Source organism: Alosa sapidissima, chromosome 23, assembly GCF_018492685.1.
Source record: "Alosa sapidissima isolate fAloSap1 chromosome 23, fAloSap1.pri, whole genome shotgun sequence".
Lineage (NCBI taxonomy): Eukaryota > Metazoa > Chordata > Actinopteri > Clupeiformes > Clupeidae > Alosa > Alosa sapidissima.
The window spans coordinates 1,115,001-1,130,000 of NC_055979.1; the positions used below are offsets into that span (position 1 = coordinate 1,115,001).

Here is a 15,000-nt window from a genome sequence, read left to right on the forward strand (position 1 = left end):
CACATTATGTTGTATGGCATTTTGCTAAGCAATATGGATCTCCTACACACAGTAAGATGGATGAAGGCTATGAGTCAACATCATTTCTAGTGTAGGCTGCCGAACACTGAATGATGTATTGGGCCAAACACACACACACACACACACACACACACACACAGACACAAACACACACACACACACACTCACACACACACACACACACACACACACACATTCACACACACACACAGTAGGACGAGGAGCCATGTTCTGCTGCTTCTTTTCTTTTTTATCTTTCAATCTTGTTCTCCTCTGTCTCTGGCGGCCTCTACCTAAAGCAGCGCACAGTAGGTGGGCTAACCCCAGATGCACTGGATGCTTCTTATCCTCCTCTCCTCTTCACCACTCGTTCTTGTTGCCTTTTGTTTTGTTTTGTTTTTCCCTCTCCCCACTTTGCTTCTTTCGGTTGTCATCCTAAACACCCCCCCCCCCCTCCCTCGGCTGATCAAAAACAAAGCAAACCAAAAAAAGCCGCCCGTCATGGTCATGGTGACGTGTCTCGTATTTCACGTTCACTCTCTCCTTCTCTCTTTCACTTTCCTCTCTGTCTCTCTCTCTTTGTCTGCTGAACATGCTATCAGAGGCTGTTAATTGTCTTGTCTGCACATAGCACCGTGTCTGTACATATGTTTTATCATCTCTCCACTCCTTTGTCTTTCCCTCACTCTCACATTCTCTCTCTCGCTCTTGTCTGCAGGAGAGGGAGAGGAGGAGGCAGCATGTGATGCTGATGAAGGCCGTAGAGGCTCGCAAGAAGGCCGAGGTACCTCATGACCTCCCAATCCTGCCAGCTGTGACTGCGTCATCTGTGTCATAAACATTTGTGTCTGCTAGGGTGTCGCCGCTTCTCACATACATCAAAAACAATGTCAAAGTTGTGGCATCCTCATCCTAATTGGATAGCAACTAAATGTTCAATATTTGTGGATTGTTGCCTTGGTCACAGTCTGCTGCTGTGTTTCATGTGTCTGCCATATCACAATGAAATGGAGTGAAAACATAAACAGACATTAGTTATGTTGTCATACAATTGTCATAGAAACTAGATCATCTTGTAGCTGACTTTTCGTTGCTGGCGCAGGAATATGAAAACCCACAGTGGCATGACATTTCTCAACTACTTTTATTTTAGTTGCCTAGACTACACATTGACATACACACACACCAACTTCTGGCTATGTGTTGTGGTGAACTGGAGTGGCATTCTTTGCACTAGTGTATCGATGCCCACTGGACTGGAGCCATGGTTTGGTGTGTGTGTGTGTTTGTGTGCTGAAGTGTGATGCATTGTGCTTTGACATGTTGTGATGTGTGTTGTGTGTGTGTGGTCAGGAGCGCGAGCGTCTGCGTCAGGAGAAGCGGGATGAAAAGCGACTGAAGCAGGAGCGCAAGATGGAGCTGCGGCGGCTAGAGCTGGAGATTGCCCGCGAGATGAAGAAGCCCAACGAGGACATGTGCCTCGCTGACCACAAGGTATTCACACACACACACACACAAATATACCTACTACATGAGGCCCAGCAAGGATATGTTTTGCAGACCACAAGTTGACCACAGTAACACCCACACTTCCTATACTACATACATATGCTTACATAAGTGCAAAAAAGAAACCCTTTCACAAATGCATCTGCACTTAAACACTCTCCACGGCAATCTAGTTTTACTAGAGTTTAGTGTAACAAATAGGAAAGGAGGGAGGATTAATGAGGGCACAGAAGATGTATAGCATTGTTCTAGCATTTAATAATCAGTCAGGTACCAATTTAGGTGTGAATTCTTTAAGGTCACTAAAGAGGAAGTGTCCAAGGACATACGTGGAACTGGGAAACTGTACAGCAGAGCCTTGGAAGCAGCATGGCTATCATGCCTACTGGACCCCAAATCCTGTTCAGTGGATCCATGTCGCTTAGTGCCAGTGTGAAATCCTCATTCTGTTTACTGCTGTAGGCCAGGGTGTCATGGGGCAATGGTTTAGTAGAACTTAGGTTTGGGTCAGGAGACTGTTGAGGGTTTGGTAACAGCATCTGTATTAGCAGAGTTAGCACCAAGAGCTAAAAGAAGAAATCTGATTGCAGAACAGTGGGGTGAAGTGTGGCAAAGCAAAGTCAGTTTAAAATCTGTTTTCCTTAGACAGGGAGGCAGTGCTGGGATCAGTAGGCCACTGTGCTGTGTGTCTGCTGTAGGCACAGTTACAGCCTGATTTCCCTAAAAAGCAGAAAGCAGTGAAGCGCAAAAAGTAGCTGGATGCTGCCCTTGACTCCCCCTGGTGGCTAGAGACAGCATTTCATTACTATTTGGGGAGGATTTCAGTAAGAGAAAGCTTTACGGATTTGGGGTCCTTGCATCCAAAATGACATTCACACCAAATCCCACAGATCAATAAGTGCATTAGGTGCTCCATGGCATTGAAGGACCCCCCCATCTAGTGTAGGCTGCCGAACACTGAATGGTGTATTGGGCCAAACACACACACACACACGCACGCGCACACACACACACACACACACACACACACACACACACACACACACACACACACACACACACTGAAAGACCCATTGATTTCCACAGCGTTTCCGGTGTACTGCGCTGCAACTATCAGTCTGTTGACGGAATATTGTCGATTATGGTTTTCAGCTCACATGCACAAAGACCTACAAACACACACACACATAAACACAAACACACTCACACACAAAAACATTAATCAGCTGATTGATTGCTTGTCCTCTGTTGACTTTTGCTTTCCCTGAGTCTAATAGATCATTGGTCTATCGTGCAAAAATATAAGAATTGGGGCTTTGATCATCAGGCCAAGAATTGCTGACTCTAAAGTGAATAACTTTCCATGCAATAGATATTTTTGGCTGCTGGATGTCCAATTTCTAGTAGCTCTCGGGAATGATCATTGTTAACTGGTAATTAAGGATGGATTAATTAGTTTCACACCATTAAGTCATTCATTAGATAAACAATAAATTCATTTTTTTTGCCATTTGTCTTTTCTTTTCTTTCTTTGTCTCTGATCTTTTCTCTGTGGTCACCTCTCCCCCTGTCTCATCTCTATTGCCACTCTTCTCTTTTTCACATTCCTCTCTTTCTCTCTTTTCCTCTCTCTCTCCTGCTCTGCCCCCTTCCCTCTCCGCTCCTCTGTCCAGCCTATGCCGGAGTTGTCCCGTATCCCGGGGCTGGTGCTGCCGGGCCTGGTGTTCTCTGACTGCCTGATGGTGGTGCAGTTCCTGCGGGCGTTTGGCCGGGTGCTGGGCATGGAGACGGGCGAGGTGCCCACGCTGGGCGTGCTACAGGAGGGCCTGCTCAACCTGGGCAACAGCATGGGCCGTGTGCAGGATCTCCTGGTGCGCCTGCTCTCCGCCGCCATATCTGACCCCGGCCTGCCCCCTGGTCACAAGGTGAGGACATGGACTCTCACACACACACACACACACACACACACACACACACACACACACACACACACACAGACAGAAAGACACATACACACAACAGAACACAGGCCCAAGACATGCTCTCTTTCTCCCACTCTGTCTCTCACATAGCCACGGTCTCACGGTCTACCACTGTATGGGAGCTGTGATCACAACTGCAGCGAGCCATAGAGAGGGCAGAGAGTGAAACTTGCTTCATTCGTACATCTCTCTCTCTCTCTCTCTCTCTCTCTCTCTCTCTCTCTTTTCACGCAGCACTTTTCTGAGGACAAAAAGAGTTCATGTCCTCAGCTCATCCCTGCTCATCTCCCAGCTGCTAGTCCTGCTCACTCCTTTACCCTCTTCTCTCTCTGCTCTTCCCTTTGCTCTCAAGTTACAGTTGATGTGAAAGAAGAAGAATGTCTGATTGATCTGTTATCCATGGACTCTCTATGGCCTCCTTCACATTCCTGCCCTCACCACACACTTAGATACAAAGCAGCTAACAGTACTGAGTAGATGTGCATTTCTGTCAGCATGTGTACTACCTATGAACTTGGTGTTGTTAGCACGTTGCTCCACCTCCTCTACCAGTTGACTGCATAGGAGCACTCACATCTCTCTCTCTCTGTCTCTCTCTCTCTCTCTCTCTCTGTCTCTCTCTCTCTCTCTCTCTGTCTCTCTCTCTCTTCCTCTCTCTCTCTTCAAATAGGCTTTATTAGCATGATTGTGTATAATATTTTAGGAGGAGTATGAATAAATTAATTAATAAATAAATAAATTTATAATATTTTTTCTCTCTTTCTCTCTCTGCAACTTCACTCCTCTCCCTCTTTTGTGTCCCTCTCTCCCCTCCCCTCCCTTCCCCATCCTCCCTCTCTCTTCTGCGCTCCTCAGTCTAAGACCATTCTGGGCGAGAGCCTGGCCAACGTGGGCCTGAACCGGGACAACGTGTCCGAGGTGCTGCAGATCTACCTGGAGGCGCAGAGCTGGCAGGCAGGGCCGGCCCTCACACGCCTGGCCCAGAGCATGCGCACCAAGGCCTTCCAGGCCCACACGCCTGCCCAGAAGGCCTCCATACTGGCCTTCCTCGTCAACGAGCTGGCCTGCAGCAAGAGCGTGGTCAGGTAAGCCAGCAACACAGTGCTATCATCTCAATGGATATGATGTTGTAACTGGCTGTAGGGATTACTGTAACATGTTTATACCAGAATATTCTTAAGATTAAAGCAGACAGCTAGAAAGTTGAATGCTCATTCACTGGCATTCATTTGCATTCATTAATCTATTGTATGTGAGTGAATGAGGTCTACGTAGTAATTTATTGAAACATATGATTACTGAGGTGACTAAAGGCCATAATAAGGATCCGATGCATTGTCTCAAACTTTTCTGTGAACAATGTTATGTATGTGATTGCATTTGCAGAAGAGAGAGTGTGTCTTGAGACTATTGAATTTGCTTGTGTCATGTATGACACCATGCATGTTTCAGACTGAGTGCATGTAGTTGTAGCAAAATGTCTTGTGTACATGCAAGTATCTTTGTGTGTGTGTGTGTGTGTGTGTATGTGTGTGTGAGTGTGTGTGTGTGTGTGTGTGTGTGTGTGTGTGTGTGTCTAAAGTGCTAACTTGAGGAGGTTGAGTGCAGTGCTGTGTTATATATTTATTTTGAAATAAAGGTGCCTAAAAAACGCCGCTGTGGCTAAGTCATGCGCTCTGCATTTTTAATGTCCAGGGTGTAAACACATACACACATAGGTGTGTCACGAAGCTGTGTTTGAATGTGTAATTGAGATCTCCTGTGTGTGTGTGTGTGTGTGTGTGTGTGTGTGTGTGTGTGTGTGTGTGTGTGTGTGTGTGTGTGTGTGTGTGTGTGTGTGTGTGTGTGTAGTGAGATTGACAAGAGTCTCGATCACATGACCGTCATGCGCAGGGATGAGCTGGCCATGGAGGTTAAACTGAAAAAGTGAGTACACACTCGCACGTTCACACTTGCACGTCACTATACACACATCTTATAGCCTCATCCCACTGCCTTACTGCCACACACACACACATTGAATAACTTAAAGGAGTTTGTTGAATTCTGTAGGCATTTTTGCTCATGTTCTGTGTGTTTTTTTTGTATTTTACTGACAAAACCTCCACACAGCTCCACTCCATATAGCACTTTTAATCTGTCAACTAGGTCAAACACACAGTCACCAAGTCCTGTAGCATGTTATGAAATGTTTGTATCTGTAAGTATTTGTGGGTATGTTTATTCATTTGTGTGTGTGTGTGTGTGTGTGTGTGTGTGTGTGTGTGTGTGTGTGTGTGTGTGCAGGCTGAAGATTATCCACGCTAAGCGCACAGGCAAGCGTGAGGTCAGCCTCGGGGGGGAGGAGCCTCAGTCCACAGGCACACCCACTCCAGGAAGCAAGCGCAAGCGGAAGGGCGACAGTGAGGACGAGGACGAGGAGGATGAGGAGAGTGACGAGGCCGGAGATGAGGACGAGGAGGAAGAGGAGGAGGAGGTGAAGAAAGTCAAGAAGGTGGAGACCTGTGACGAGGTACGGGCACTACATAGCACACTGCCTCTCCAAACCTCAGCTGGAGAACACAATAGAAATGCATCTTGAGTAAATAGCACAACAGTAATCATGTTACACTAACATGTACAAAATCACATCTGCACAGAAACACATGTCCTTGGCACACTATAGAAGTGGAGAGTATTTCTGTGTTTTTATTTTTGTATTTCATACAAATCTCAGAAAGATGCACATTGTCGATGTAGATATAGCCCGTGCCCCACACTTTGCAGGATTCTCCGGGCGTAAAAGCCCACTCTGACAGTTATCACAGTGCTCACCTATCCTCAGCCCTGTGTTCTGTGAGTGGTGAGCATGTCAGGGATTGTCAGAGTGACACGGCGTGGGCTCTGTAGACAGCTGTAAGACCTGGAGCAGGGGGCTTGTGGGGTCATCATCACATCAGCCCAGATCACTGGCCTAGTCCCCACAAGGGTGGCAGGCCTCATTCAGTTTGGGCCTCCTAAGGGTTGTTTAGAAAGTGTATCTATAAAGTGTGTATGCTTATGTGTTTATAGTATGTGTATTTCTGTTTGCGTGTATGTGTGTATTTTTGTTTGTGTGTATGTGGGTCTGTACGTGTGTGTGTGTGTGTGTGTGTGTGTTTGTTTATTTATTTGAGAATGTGCCTTTGTTTGTGTGTTTGTGTGCCTGTCTGTGTTTGTATGTGTGTCTGTTCTTACTGTATGTTTGTGTGTGCTTCCGTCTGTGTGCCTGTGCATGTTTTCATGTGTGTGTGTGTGTGTGTGTGTGTGTGTGTGTGTGTGTGTGTGTGTGTGTGTGTGTGTGTGTTCCTTTGCTCCAGGACGAGACAGACCAGGCGACTAGTGTGGAGGAGCTGGAGAAGCAGATCGAGAAGCTGGCGAAGGTAAACACACAGATGGGCCGCCAACTCACACGCTCCACAGGGGGCCGCTCCACCAGCAAACACACACGCTTAAACACACAACGGGATACGCACTGATGAGCTTGCTTATTCACACACACACACACACACACACACACACACACACACACACACACACACACAGAGCATATGCATGCTGTAGTCTCAGAGGCATGCAAGCTTGCAGAATGTATGTGTACAAGTGTAGCACCTTTACAGAAGCTTATGCACAGAGCTACACACATGCTAACACCATTTTGTGTGTGTGTGTGTGTGTGTCCTACAGCAGCAGAACCTGATCAGGAAGAAGCTGTTTGAGGCGTCTCACTCGCTGCGCTCCATGATGTATGGCCAGGACCGCTACCGCCGGCGCTACTGGGTGTTGCCGCAGTGCGGGGGCGTCTATGTGGAGGCTCTGGAGAGCGGAGAGGGTAAGTATTTACACACACACACACACACACACACACACTAAAAAACACACACGTGCATGTGCCCATACACACACACACACACACACACACACACACACACACACACTTGTGTAATGGGAGGATGTAAATGCGAGATTGTTAATGCATTCCTGTGTATGGAGAGCTCAGGATAAGCAAGATGCCCACAGTGACATGTTTTGATAATAAATCCAAACATATCAATGATCTAAGTTCTAAAAGCATAGATCTTAGAACTAATGTCTTACTGTCTAGGCTGTGAGGCATTTTCAGACTAAACAGTTCTAAGAACAAAGTTCTATGAACTACCTACTGGAAAGTGTACCCCTAGAACTATGCAGTTCCTAGGGCGTTTTTCTTTTGTTTGCACCACCAGTAGGAATGCTGAGTTGATGTATACTGTACATTATTGGAGCACTCCGTGATGGTGGACCAAAACATTACACATTAATCTTTTTGGCTTTACCCCTTAGATTTTTAAAAAGAGAAATAGACACTGTACAATTTGTAAAAAAAAAAAAAAAACTATGAAGATGGTCTTGCCATGCAGCCTTTCATGTCTGCTAAATATTCTTCTTCTTAAATAAACCTGCCTGCAATCTCCAAGCCAAACTAGCCATCTCATTCTCATACTCACAACCCTCTAGGAGACGAAACGTGTAGTTGGTGGTTGATTGTTATTGTTTCAAGTGAATTTTAAAGATTGCAAAGGCTATTAAAATAAGCTGCAAGTTCTGGTCATGGCAGCGATTGAATCAGCGTTTTTTTTTTTTCTCAATCAAATTGACTTTAGGGCAGCAGCCTATCTATTACATCAATATAGAGGAATGAAATGGACAGCATTGCTGTGAGGCTGCTGAAGTTTATTGACAAACTAAAGGTTCATGGTATCAGGAAGCGCTCGAGGGGGATCTGCTTTGCTGTTTTCATCCATATTCCTCTCATCTGCCCAGAAGACATTTGTCATGTGATAGCAGTCAGCCCCTTCAGCCTCCTTGCAAATTTAAACAGAAGTTGAATGATTTTTACAGATTAAAAAAAAAAAAAAAAAAAGTTGGCTATTGTGCTTGACCAATCAACATGTTGTATGTCAGTCGTGGTTCCTATGTGCAGGGAAAATACCCTGCCCCAAAGTAGGAGCTAAAATGGTTACAGATACTGCAGTTATAACAAGTTATTCCAATCGCCCCAGCCCCCATACAGGAAAAGGTATAGGAACTACAAAATGTCCCTATAGTGGCAAAACGCCTCAAAAAAAGGTCTTTGGGGTGTGGATTTCTGTCTTTACCTGCTGTTTATGGTTGTGTGTGTGTGTGTGTGTGTGTGTGTGTGTGTGTGTGTGTTGTGCAGGTCCTGAGGAGCTAGAGAAGGAGCGTGAGCGTCTGCGGAGCTTCCAGGCCATGCAGATCAAAGAGGAGCCCCTGCAGCCAGAGCAGGAGCAAAAGGAGGAGGAGAAGAAGGTGCTGCCTCCCACTGATGATCTAGAGGTCAAGCAGGAGCCTACAGAGGAGGAGGAGGAGGAGGATGTGGCAGCGCTGGAGCCAATGGAGGATGAAGGAGGGGAGGAGGAGGAGGAGGAGGAGGAGGATGTAAAGGAGGAGAAACCGGCCGTGGTCGATCCCAAACTGAGCCCCAAGGAGGGCGACGAGAGTAGCGACCCCATCACAGAGGAGCCACAGCAAACAGCCGGCGTCCTACTCCCTCACCCCTCCTCCCCACTGACCGCACCTGAGCCGCTCACTGAGGAGCAGCTCCCCGAGGCCTCCTCACAGGTAGCCGAGGGGTCTCCCCCTCTCCCCAATGGCTGCCCGCACGCTGCCCTGTCCACCACGGTGACCTGCCCCTCACCTCCAGACACCTCCCCGAATCCTCCGCCGCCTCCACTGTTATGTAGCAGCCCCAGCAGAGGGGTGCCCTTGGCCCTGCCGCCTGCTGCCCCACACGGCCTGCTGGTAGCGCCACTGGCTGCCGGAGCGTCCATCCCAGGAGGACTGCCACTTTCCCAGCAGCCTTTGCTGCTGCCCAGTGACCAGCTGATGCGGGTGCTGACGGAGAGAGGGGGCCACTGGTTCAGCCTGTTGCCACGGGCACCCTGCGATGACACCTCCCTCACCACACCTCCACCTGGGGCGCCACGCATCACTTCCTCCTCTGCGGACCCCCTGGCTGCCACCACAAGCACCACCAGCGGGGGCGCTACTGCGTCTCCCTCCACCAGCGCGGCCCTCCCTCAGCCCAAATCCCCCCCCTCCTGCTCCCCCAATCCCCACGCAGCCAGCCCGCTCCACTCCCTCACCACCCCAGCCAGCTACAGCCTGTCACCACTGCAGGTGAGAACTACACACCCGCACACACCCACACACCCGCGCGCACACACACACACACACACACACACACACACACCCGCACACACACACACACACAACCCCCCCCAGGACACACACACACCCACACCCACCCCCCCCCCCCGACACACACACACCCAAACACAAACACACCCACCCACACCCACGCAGTTCATTTCTATTAGGTGCAATTACAATGGAATGGAAGCAGTAGTGCTAAAGTTAAACCATAATAATTCTATTTCTACAGTTCTATCTTGTTAAGTGATGTGAAGTACTTATTTCTGTACAACAGAGATCCTGTTCTGTTCTGTTCCATTCTATTTGATTCATCTCTCCTTGCTAATTTGAATAGTCTACCCAGCTCAGTGAGATCTATTTCATCTTTTCCACTTTTTAAGTCATCCCTATTAAACTTTTTGCAATCATGTGACCAATGCACATGCTTTCCTGGTGGTTGACTTATTTATTAGATGTGCATATACTTGCTTTTTTCTCCTACTTCTACTTCTTTTATTTACTTTAACTCATTTTCAATTGTGGTTTTCTCCTGTGTCCTTTATTTGTATTTTATTTTATTTATTTTTATTTTTAATGGATTACAAATTTATAACATAAATCTATTAGGTTAGAGAGGTTGGACTGCTTTGTAGCTTGTAGTGATGAAGAGCTTTGGTGTGGATGTATGCGTGTGTGTAATAAATGTGTTTGGTGTTTTTGGGACCCCCTCGAAAACGAGATGCCTCATCTCAAGGGGTTATCCCTTAATAAAGAAATTGAATTACGTAATGACATTAAGCACATGGCTGTAGCACTGTTCTAAGCTGTGCTGATATGTCAGCATATTAACTATAGGAGAAGTGTGAATATGTTTGTGTGTCCATATGAGAGTGTGTAGAGTAGTAATGTGTGTGCCGCCCTCTCCCCTCTGTGTCTGTCTCTCAGGTGACACCTGGCATGGGCCTGCCCATGTGTAGCTGGTCCGGAGGGCTGGTGACCCCCCATTTGCCCCTGTGCAGCAGCCCACTGCCCCACTACCCGTCTGGAGAGGGCAGCGCCAGCCCCCTGCTGCCCCCCAGTGTCTGCACCAGTCTGAGCGGCTCGCCCGCTCCGCACGGGGACAAGCCCACTGGGGCCATGTCGCCCGTGCCCATCCTGGAGCTGAGCCGGCCACAGGACCACCCCACGCCACAACCCATCCCAGAGGGTGAGCACTGCGTGAGGGAGGGGGGGGGGGGGGGGGTGACAGAAGACTAAGAGAAAGAGGGGAAGACAGAGGAGAGAGTGGGGGAGACAGAAAGAGAGCCAGACCCAGGTTGGCACGTGCAGAAAGAAGTCCATGGACACCTGTGATGGAGCAATGGAACTGAGACAGTGGGAGACCCTTTGCCATTTAGCTGGCATCGTCAGAAAAACATGACATCAACATGATGAATTACTGTAAAAAATGGGAAATCCACTTATTTGCTCATCCAGTACATATATTGCATGTGTGTGCAGACAAGATGCTGGGCTGGTGGAAGCTGTCGGACATGGGGGAGCTGAAGGCTGTGATGGCCAGTATGCACAGCCGTGGCATCCGGGAGAAGAGCCTGCAGAAACAACTCCAGAAGAACCTGGAGCTCATCACACAGACCTGCAACAAGAACAAAGAAGGTCAGCACATACACACACATTCATTCACACACACACACACACACACACACACACACATAGAGACAGCGAGAAATAAACTCTGACACACATTTTGACATGCACCCATATCCATAATAGTAGGGCTTCGAGTTCTGTAATATTCGAGTTCTATATATTCAGAGTTTTTATAAAACAGAAACTTCATGCATGAAATGAAAATCTATTGCTATTAAATTCAGTCATTTGACAGATAGTCGCAGGAAATCAAATTGATTTGGTCATGTCAGGCCATCGCTCTGTTTCACTGATAACCAATCTCATATTTAGTGGCCAAAGGCTATCACTCCCCTCCCTGAATATGAAGTGAATTGATTGATTGATTGATTGATTGTGTGTGTGTGTGTGTGTGTGTGTGTGTGTGTGTGTGTGTGTGTGTGTGTGTGGACGGCAGTGGCAGTGATGGAGGTATCGGTGCTGGACGACGAGGGCCAGGTGTCGGAGGAGACGGTGCAGACGTGGTGTGTGGAGGAGCAGGCCATGGAGACAGACATCGCCCTGCTGGTGCAGGTGGAGGAGCTCGAGAAGAAAGTCACCGCTGCCAGCCTGCAGGTCAAGGTGAGACCACGTACACACACATACTCCCATGCACACACACACACATACACACATATACACATTCACTCTCTCACACACACACATTCTCTCTCACACAAACTGCCAAAAGGTAGTGTGTTGAGGGTCTTATGGATGGGCATCAAAAGGCAGCAGGGAGGCAAAAATGAGATGAACTCGCAATTGTTCCACCACCAGGTGTTGAGACATCCAAATGCAAAAACATACAAAAATGGCAAAAAGAAGAAAGAAAGATTATTATTATTCTCCATAGTCCATATCAATTGTTGTTATTGTTAATATTTGCTAATTGTTTTCTTCTCTTGATGTAATTACTGCTTTGGCAACATTGTAACACATACAGTCATGCCAATAAAGCTCATTGAATTGAAAGAAAACAATAATAATAATAAAAAGATAATTGTATTACTTTCTAAACTTAAGCTGTAACAAATGGACACTTTGGTCAGTAGCTCACACAATTGAGTGTATTACCATGAGAGCGTTTGGGTAAGGCTTCCTCTTCTCATCAAGCTCTCCTAAATGACTAAAACTAGTTCATTATATCAGGACGAACAAAACCCCCAAATTGGTACAAACCATGACACTCAATGAACACATGGATGTCTGTACATTATAGCAAGAAATCTATATTAAACACAGTTAAGGCCTACACGATAACATTTCTACATGGTCACATGTCATTACACATACAGCAAATGCTATACAATAGTTAATTGAATCTGCGAGGACACAACAGCTTACCTGCGTTAAGACACTAAGTTTTTAACATGCTGGAAAACAAACTATACATCAAACAGATATCTCCTACATTCTTTCTCACACACACATTCTCACACACACACACATTCACACACGTTCACTCCCACATTCACGTACACACATGGTTTAGACAGGGTTTAAAGAAAGGATCATTTCTGTGCCTGAAGTTGTCTGTTTTCAAATCAGAGATGGCCTTAAACAATTGGCAAGGAGTGCTGCTGGGGTGCCCTCTGGTGCTCTTCAGGTGAACAGCCTTCATCAGAGCATGTCCAAATGGTTGCCTTTGGGCTAGCCCTACTCCACCTGTTCAAACGTAGAAGGAACAGCCCAAAGGCAACCATTTTGACATGCTCTGATGAAGGCTGTTGTGCCAAAACGCGTATGCATTTTTATAAAACATTTTTCATTGATGGCCTTGTCCAGTCTTGAAGCCCTGCTCATATGCAGGTCCCATTGATTTTGTTGTCTTCCTCTCTCTCCCTCTCTCTCCCTCTCTCCCTTCCTCCCTCTCTCCTCCCTCTGTCCCTCCCTAGGGCTGGATGTTCCCGGAGACCCAGTCGGAGCGCGAGGACCTGGTGTACTACGAGCACAAGAGCCCCTCCGCAGCGCCATCCGAGGGTGGGCGTGGGAACAGCAGCGGTGGCGGTTCGGAACGCGGCACGCTCGAGCGGCATCTGGATAACCCGCTGGACATCGCCGTGACCCGACTGGCAGAACTGGAGTGCCACATCGAACGAAGGTACCTGCAGAGCCCGCTGGGCAGTACCATCCAGATCAAGCTGGATAACGTGGGCACGGTCACGGTGCCCGGCCCCGCACTTTCCACGGGCGCTCGCGGGGAAGGGTAGGTCATTCCGTCCCGTCCGTCCTGTCCGTCCCCATCCGTCCTCCCCCTGCAGTCCCATCTCGTCTCCATCTGTCCGTGTATTCGCTCATCCTTCTTCTTTTTCTCCTCTGCTGCTGGTCATTTCTCGTTTGGCGTGGCGTTGGTTTGGAGCGTAGCTTCTTCACTGACAGCCATGGCTGCTTGCATTGAGGCCAGGGGTCCAAGCGCTGCTGATGCTTGAGGGCTTCAGTTTCCTTTATCCTCCTTTTATGTTGGACTTTGTCTCTTTTTGTTGTTGTTGCCCGCAGCAAATCTGTGCATGGCTCACGTGGAGGCTACAGTATTTTTTCATGTTGCGGGGCTTGTGGTGCCCCACCCCTTTGCACTCTTTCTTTTTCTCCTTCTCTCTCCTCAGCAGTGATGTCAGCACTCTGTGGTCAGTGTATCAAGTGGGATCATCTTCAGCCTCATCATCAACCATCTAGTCTTGCATTCCAATCGTTTTAATTGTCTTCATTGGAGAAAAATCTCTTTCTTGTGGACAGTTTGTCTAATCATCACTGTATTTTGCTGTCTAAGTTAGCCACAAGCAAAAATGTCATGTCAACAGTTAAGGCATCAGACAATACTTCAATCTCAACATATAAATCAGACTTTAAATCATCAACCATATTCTGTAAACGTGCTAATTACCAACCATTTCGTTCAAAAATTCTTAAAACAACGATGTTTTTTAATACTTCAAAATAACAAATGAACCTTACATTTTTCAGTAGCCATAGGTGTGTAGATTTGAACAAAATCTAGTTTGGTTCTTACTGGGGCTTTTACTGCCTGAAATATCCAATTTTGTTTACCACGCTCGGAGGTTAGTGCTGGGCTGGTGGGTGCTTCCCAACCTTTCATGCACATGAACGGTTAGCCCGAGAATTCTCGTTGGCAAATCAAAATTCCACTGGAGCTCCAAGCGGATTTGTACACGCAGCCTTACAACACTGTTTACAGCTCTTCGAGTCACGGTAAAATGTAATTTTAGGTACATAGCTAATTTAGATATAGTATAGTTAGATATAGATAGTTTCTTTATGTAAGTATAAGTATATATACTCTTTTGATCCCGTGAGGGAAATTTGGTCTCTGCATTTATCCCAATCCGTGAATTAGTGAAACACACTCAGCACACAGTGAAGTGAAACACACACTAATCCCGGCGCAGTGAGCTGCCTGCAACAACAGCGGCACTCGGGGAGCAGTGAGGGGTTAGGTGCCTTGCTCAAGGGCACTTCAGCCGTGCCTACTGGTCGGGGTTCGAACTGGCAACCCTCCGGTTACAAGTCCGAAGCGCTAACCAGTAGGCCACAGCTGCCCTTTAGGAATCCGCCATCTTGGTTTGTATAGAAATGAATATTAAGTGACACA

The 15,000-nt window shown here is 47.3% G+C and overlaps 1 protein-coding gene across 11 annotated transcripts in view; it reads left to right on the forward strand.

The window, feature by feature from the left end:
* baz2ba (bromodomain adjacent to zinc finger domain, 2Ba) overlaps positions 1–15,000 on the forward strand; it is a 92,103-nt gene that overhangs the window by 71,661 nt on the left and 5,442 nt on the right. For 7 of the 11 annotated variants that reach the window (XM_042080098.1, XM_042080099.1, XM_042080101.1 and 4 more), the window contains 13 exons: positions 740–805; positions 1,375–1,515; positions 3,204–3,455; positions 4,368–4,597; positions 5,364–5,438; positions 5,799–6,024; positions 6,851–6,913; positions 7,218–7,362; positions 8,731–9,710; positions 10,671–10,932; positions 11,226–11,381; positions 11,812–11,975; positions 13,289–13,599. In XM_042080098.1, coding sequence (XP_041936032.1) covers positions 740–805; positions 1,375–1,515; positions 3,204–3,455; positions 4,368–4,597; positions 5,364–5,438; positions 5,799–6,024; positions 6,851–6,913; positions 7,218–7,362; positions 8,731–9,710; positions 10,671–10,932; positions 11,226–11,381; positions 11,812–11,975; positions 13,289–13,599 — 3,071 coding nt within the window. The remainder of the gene's footprint in view (positions 1–739; positions 806–1,374; positions 1,516–3,203; positions 3,456–4,367; positions 4,598–5,363; positions 5,439–5,798; positions 6,025–6,850; positions 6,914–7,217; positions 7,363–8,730; positions 9,711–10,670; positions 10,933–11,225; positions 11,382–11,811; positions 11,976–13,288; positions 13,600–15,000) is intronic. The other 4 variants (XM_042080104.1, XM_042080106.1, XM_042080108.1 and 1 more) reach the window with 1 other exon arrangement.